Source organism: Saccostrea cucullata, unplaced genomic scaffold, assembly GCF_032062105.1.
Source record: "Saccostrea cucullata isolate Sc308-1 unplaced genomic scaffold, CSIRO_AGI_Scuc_v1 ctg18196, whole genome shotgun sequence".
In the NCBI taxonomy this organism is placed as follows: domain Eukaryota; kingdom Metazoa; phylum Mollusca; class Bivalvia; order Ostreida; family Ostreidae; genus Saccostrea; species Saccostrea cuccullata.
Genome location: NW_026921661.1, coordinates 969 through 8,129, shown reverse-complemented (window position 1 = coordinate 8,129; position 7,161 = coordinate 969). Strand labels below are relative to the sequence as shown.

Sequence of the window (7,161 nt, the reverse complement as noted above, 5' to 3'; positions counted from 1 at the left end):
ACTCGAAAATCCTATTTCGTGTTAGTGAGGGTGTGTGTGGAAGGGTGCTGTTAGGTTCAACTTCTTTCAGTACCAATTTTGTTCCTAATATACATGTACTACATAACCCTTTTTGACCTTACTCTTTAATAATTGGGAAATATTGCTACGTGCCTGTCAATGATATGTCACTGTAATGTAAAATTATTATAATAGATTTTTGTAATATTTAAAGAATTGTGGAAAACCAATTTATGTAACAAAAAAGACGAAATAGCCTTCAGGAGAATGAGATATTTTTTTTCATTTTATGTCAATTCTTTTCTTTCATTTCATTTGAAATTTTTAAGATAAATTAACAAAAAAAGGGAAAAAATTCAAGGGGGATCCGAGGTAGAACCACGTCCATGTTGTAGAGCATGGGAACATAAACATGATGTGGCAAAGAGTTCTATACAAAAACATGTGGGGGAATTTTTGTGCATAAAAATTATCTGGCATGTAAATGAGGGTTTTCATTTATTCAAAAAAAAAAAAAATACCTCAGTTTTTTGTTTTTCATCGCGATTCTACGAAAACATCGGTATCCTTTTCTCAGTGGTTTTCGCATTTATAGCTGCATGAGTACTAGATTTACTGCTTTCTTTGGCAGATGATACTGCTGATTCAATAATAAACACGCAAATTTGTTTAAGTTTTTATATATTAATGTATTTTTTTAAACCTTGGAATGTGCCTGAGAAGTGTGAAGAGTTTCTGTGCGCCGACAAAAAAACGGACCGTCGGGAGCCGGGAAAACTACATTTACCGCTTGCACGTTTGTTAAGTTTTTTTAGGTCACCTGAGTAAACTCAGGTGACCTATTGCTATCTGTTTTCGTCCGTCGTCGTGCGTCGTGCGTCGTTCGTCGTGCGTTAACATTTGAACATTTTTAGCTTCTTCTCTGAAACCACTGAGCCAATTTCAACCAAATTTGGCATATAGCAGCTATGGGTGAAGGGGAACAAAGATTGTGAATTTCAGGGTCCCCGCCACCCCAGGGGCCTGAGGGATGGGGCAAAAACCACTAAAATTAGTGCAATCTTTAAAAATCTTCTTCTTTACTCCTGGACATCAAGCAGTCAAACTGTTGGTATGATTATAATCAGCATTGAGTCCTCTACAAAAATTGTGAAATTCATGGCCCTGGGGTCAGGGGTTCTAGTGATAGGGTGGGGCTAAACAGGTTATATAGTGAAAATGCATTATTTCTTTGAAATTCTTCCTGTCTGCTCCTGGGCATTAAATAAACTAACCAAGTGCAAAGGTAAGTTGAAAATAACCGCCTCTTCCAAAATTGTGAATTTCATGGCCCCAGAGTCAGGGGTTCTATATTCCAGGGTGGGGCTATATAGATTATACAGTGAAAATGCATAAATTTCTTGCAATTCTTCTTTTCTGTTTGTGGGCATTAAATAAACTAACCAAGTGCATAGTTATGTTGAATTAGACTGCTTCTTCTCAAATTGTGAATTTAATGGCCCCAGGGTCAGGGGTTCTAGTGTTAAGGCGGGGCTATGTAGATTATATAGTGAAAATGCAAAAATTCTTTAAACTTCTTTTTCTCTGTTCATGGACATTAAATAAACTAACCACGTGCATATCTATGTTGAATAAGGCTTCCTCTTCCAAAATGGTGAATTTCATGGCCCCAGGGTCAGGGGTTCTAGTGCTAGGGCGGGGCGGTATAGATTATATAGTAAAAACTGAATTATTTCTTTGAAAATCTTCTTGGCTCCTGAGTATTAAATAAACTAACCAAGGACATAGTTATGTTGAATAAGGCTACCTCTTCCAAAATTGTGAATTTAATGGCCCCTGGGTTGGGGGTTCTGGTGTTAGGGTGGGGCTTTATTGATTATATAATGAAAATGCATAAAATCTTTAAAACTCTTCTTTTCTGCACCTGAGTATTAAACCAATGAGCTATGTACATAGTTATGAGGATGAAGGATGCCTCTTTGAGATTTTTGAATTTCAGGGTCCCTGGGTTAGGGCTTCTTGTGTTAGGGTGGGGCTCTAATGTTTATATAGTGAAAATGCATGAATTCTTTAAAAGTCTTTTCCTTTGTTGTTTGGTATAATGCCAATGATCTTGGTATATATTTATGACAAAATCTGCTTCTTCCAAAAATGGTTAATTTCCTGTCCCCTGGGACAGAGGTACTTTGGGGGGGGGGGGCATAGTCTGAAATAATTTAATGCTTTGAAATCTGCACTTTGGTATTAATCAACAGCATGATGAAATAAATTTTTTAAAAAATTCCAAAATTTTGAAAGATGTGGCCCCAGGGTCAGTGATTCCTGTGGAATGGGGAGCTCAACTGTGGACCTGCCATAACACAAGAAGCCCTGACCCAGGGGCCCTGAAATTCACTAAAAGTAGAAATGCATTTTCTCTTTGTTACTCTGATCTACCTCTGGGTATTAAATAACCAAAATAAGCATGCTGAGTGTATAATTATGATAAGCAATGGTGCCTGTTTCAAAATTATGAATTTCATGGCCTCTAGTTTAAAACATGAATCAAATTCAGTTGTTGGAAAGTTGTCGCATGATACTCAGGTGACCTATAAGGCCCATGGGCCTCTTGTTTCTTTTTTCGTGTTTTTATGTACGCTTGTACGCTTCTACTGCAAAGATGATCGTTGGTTTTGCATTCATATATGTTTGTTACGTACGTGGTCGTTGGTTTTGCTTTAATGTATAAGGTCTGTTGATTATGCATTGTATATCATTTGTTAACTTTTTATGGTCATTGAAATTAAAATAATTGTTTGTTTTCTCATTATAGTAATTTTTGCCCTTTCCGCTGCCCATACTACCAATTCTTTCGTTTTTTCAACGACACTTTGTTCATGCAATCATTTGCCATTACTTTCATTACTTTTGTAAAATAAAAACATCAGTATATGCTATATTATGGATTTAAAACCATTCAAAATGACAAAACCACCATTATCACCAGTTTATGAAAAACCTTCGTTCTCCATTTCTATTCGTATGATTTAAATGTATACAGAACTACACTGTCAATCAAAATGTTTTAAACTGCGCAGTTAATTACTCAATAAGGTCTTGGTAACGCTTGATAAATATATTGTGCCAAAAGTTTTGATAGTATCAACACAAAATGGTGAAAACAGCACAAAACGAAAGTGATACTCAACAGTCGTCTGGTAAGAACTAAAAATGTAGTAATGTGCAGATGAGGAACAATGATCATTCTCAAAAGTTCACGTAATCAACTCAAATTTTAAGCAGAGCCAATACAGATTTCTTTAGAGTAGAGGAGCTATTAAGGTAATCAAAACAGAGATTTGAAATGTTTCTGTTGAATAAAAGAAATATCTTTTTTTCAGATGAACATGCGCGTAAACGACAAAAAGCTGCAGAACATTTCTTTAGGATGTCCATTGTTTTGATAGGACTTTCAGCAGGTAGCATCGTCTTTGGAATTGTAATGGTTGTCAATTTAGACCGAATTTTTAGTTTCTCAGTGGACACAGGCGCTCTAATATGGTCGGGAGCAGTGGTAATATTTTAATTAATATACATTGTAATGAAGTATAATCTGATAATATGAAATATATGGAGATAACGTAATAACTATAATGATAAAAAATTAATAATGCAATAAAATTTGCCATAGTATACAAATGTATCATAAAGTTTTATCTACAATAAATGAGGTCCTGGACTTGTTTATGAAAAAAAAATGTTTCTGTTAAAGATAATTTTTAAATTTTATTTGTAGCTTTTGCTCAATGGTCTATCGTGTAATTTTGTCTCTAAGATGGATATTAATAATAGAAATCTACCATCTTCGAAATTGATCAAGAGAGTAAGTAACAAAATTTTATTTTATGTTCTGCCAAAAGTCTCCTTTTGTGTCATCCTTTACTAGTTTGAGATACTTTTCTTCAAAATAAAAATGCAATTTCTTACAATTTTACGAATGGCTATATCAATTATAATATACACATTTTCTTTTGAACAGGTAACTGTTTACAGAGTGATAAACGGGCTGAGCTTAGGGATAAATGTTGTAGCTACAGGACTCTGTTTTGCCCCCATCTTCTGGGTCATACTGATTTGTACCGGCGATGAAGATTAAACGTGTGCTGTTAAGAGAAACCTGAAGTGGGACATTGTAGCATTTATACTCTCCATTACTATGTGTATCTCTAACATTGTTGGTTTTGTTTTTTCGTGTATATTTGTGAAAGCATTGCAATCTGATGGAGAAGGAAATCCTCCCGAGAGAGAAAAAAACACTCTAAAAATTGTAATTCCACCTCAACAGAACATTAATAGACCTCGTGAGCTAGATCCATCCCAACAGATCACATTGTAGTTTCATTAATATTTGTGCGCATCACTTTTCGTGGATTAAGTAAAAATTGCAGTTTCGAGGATACATAAATTTGTGGATAATGGTCCTAACAGAAACTACAGGTACAGTGAGCACTGAGCTCACTAAATAATAAACCACTCCTATCCCCCCGACTCCCTTATGATTATAATGGTAAAATCCTTGTCATTCTTTCTATAATGTTAATAGTGAAGGGTATCCATCTCTTATCTGCAACTGTCCGATACCACTGAATGAAAAATGATACTTTCACAGTTTCATTATTACATAACGCCATTGTGCACCTGCTTATTTTGATTTGACACTTATTTAGTGTCTCCCTGATAAAATCATGAACTTTGCCCCTATAATCATATGATTTTAATAATTTGATTTTCAAAAGTCGAAACCTTCAACATGTTCAAGCGTTTAAAAATCTTTATTGTGTAACAATAAAGGGTGAGGCATTCCAAATACCTTCTCCGCTGTACCACTTTGAGCTCGATGGGTCGATTAAGTATGCGATAATGAAACAGAATATGAAAAACAATTAATGCATTTTAAAAATTACGTGTTAAAAGTAGCAACAATTATATTGTATTTCTATTTAATAAATTGTGTTAGATAATTATTTTTACATGCATGTCTTGTTTCTGGACTTGACAGAGATATCCAGACACTTTTACGCCTAGCTGCTGGATACACCTCACACTTAAAAATGCAATAGCAAAATGGACGATAAATAATTAAGTCGTAGTGGGCAAAATGACAGGACATTTGCAACACAAATATCCGTTATCTCATATTTAACAAAATATGTTTCTAAACAAGCAGTTAAAAGTCAAATAGGCATTAAACTTTGTTGATAATTTGTATGAATTTAGCCTGATTTAAAAGAAATTTATTGTTTTATCTTCTTATTTAACGATCATTTGTTATTTTGGCTGTGCAGGTGATAATGAGGCGTTTTGTTGATTATATCTTAATTTTTATTTCATATATTTTTTTGTATTTATTAATGGTTATTTAAATACAGAAAAACCTTGTTTAAATGATTAAATCTTTTAAGAAACATCTTATTTCTGAATTGTACAAAATGTTGAATATTTTAAGAAATTTAAAAATCAAAGCATTTAAAAACTGTCATTTACACTTCCAGTCAATCTTTAAATTTAAATATTTTTGGCTTAAATATTATATTTCAACAATACAGCAAACTAAATAGTAAGTTGTTAACACTCTTGTAAAATCAACTTGTTATAAGTGATCTACAAAATAAATTTATTTCTCACAGTTGATACGATACCCAAAGCCTGATTTACATACAAATTCAGTCAATGAGGCAAGATATTGACAAACAAGTTGATGATAAGGTGTATCTACAGTCTCATTTAAAGCCAACGTTTGAAAGTTGACGGTCGATATAATGACCTTGTCAGAAATACATTGATTAATCTACCATAAAGTCGAATGCTGGCCGGAGTTATTCATACAAATTGTTAGGCGTTTGTTTACACTGTGAATTGTCTACGGATGTTTCTGTTTGCCCGATCAATACAAGCACCTCACACAGGGTGAGACCCAGATGCTTACTCCTCCATGGCACCTGATCCCACCCCTGATGTTTAAGGTCAAGATCTGGTAAATGAAAGGTGCCTACGGATTTATCAAACTTGAGAAATAAATTCCTTTATTGATGCCTTACAACTTTAGCTTGGTCAAATAATGTGTTTCGGGGCATAATTTGTAGGAAACAAGATGAAAAACTGTATTTTAAACTGTCATTTTCAATGAAAAATTAAGAAAACCAGTCATGAATTTGGGAGTTTTTTTTCATATTCGACAAAGGAAATGTATCCAGATTGCCTACAGTCTCTTAGAAAACGGAAATCACTATGTTCATGGCCTCTTCTTTAAATCAATATCAAAATAAATATAGGTATCCGGTTTACTTTTCATATGATTTCAAATTAAATGTCATGAAAATCCTCTATTTTCTACATAATTATGCTAAAGCCGTAAATTACGGGAAAAAGAAAGTTGAAATTGATTATGACGTCATAATGGATCTAGCACCAAAAAATTAGTCTAAAGTTATTTACTACATCTTGGCCTTAAGAGGTCCGTGTTTGCTCTGCTCTCAATCTTTATTGTTTCAATGAACTTTTGAGCACAAATGCTGTTCATGATCTCCTTATTTACATATTTTCTATTAAGCGAAATGAAACCAATTTCAATAAAAAAAAAAAACATCTGTCTTTTTATGCAATTTTAAAAATATAATAAATATACCTTTATTTTTGTGCTGTCGATATTAATCATACTGTTGTCATTTTTTTAATAAGGATTCATTGAAGATAAATTGATACGTTATTTCACAGCTAGGGCTTATTTGTTTAAACTTTGAATGACTATCGGATGACTTGTAGAATTAAAAATTTATTCGTGCAATCAGATGTACATGTATCTCATTTTTTATAAGTTATCAATTGATATGTTAACCGTACAATTACTTTAAAATTTTTCAATAATGTGGAATCATAGAGCGTTGGAGACAAACAAAAATGTGCAGCATTGCTCAATAAGGTTTTTGGTAACGCTTGATAAATATAAATTGAGCCACAAAATACGATCGTGTCAGCGCAAAAAGGTGAACACATCACAAAATGAAAGTGCCATGCAACAGTCACCTGGTAAGAACTAAACATGTAGGAATATGAGGATAATGAACATTTTTCATTCTCAAAAGTTCATATAATCAACACAAGTTTTTAGCAGAGCCAACGCGG

The 7,161-nt window shown here is 33.5% G+C and overlaps 1 protein-coding gene across 1 annotated transcript; it reads left to right on the top strand.

Annotated features, from left to right (window-relative positions):
- Positions 1–3,110: 3,110 nt before the first annotated feature.
- On the top strand, positions 3,111–5,044 carry LOC134260534 (uncharacterized). Its single transcript, XM_062743086.1, has 4 exons — positions 3,111–3,197; positions 3,381–3,553; positions 3,776–3,862; positions 4,019–5,044. The coding sequence occupies exons 1-4, from the start codon at positions 3,152–3,154 to the stop codon at positions 4,133–4,135; spliced, it is 423 nt and encodes a 140-aa protein (XP_062599070.1). The 5' UTR covers positions 3,111–3,151; the 3' UTR covers positions 4,136–5,044.
- Positions 5,045–7,161: the final 2,117 nt, after the last annotated feature.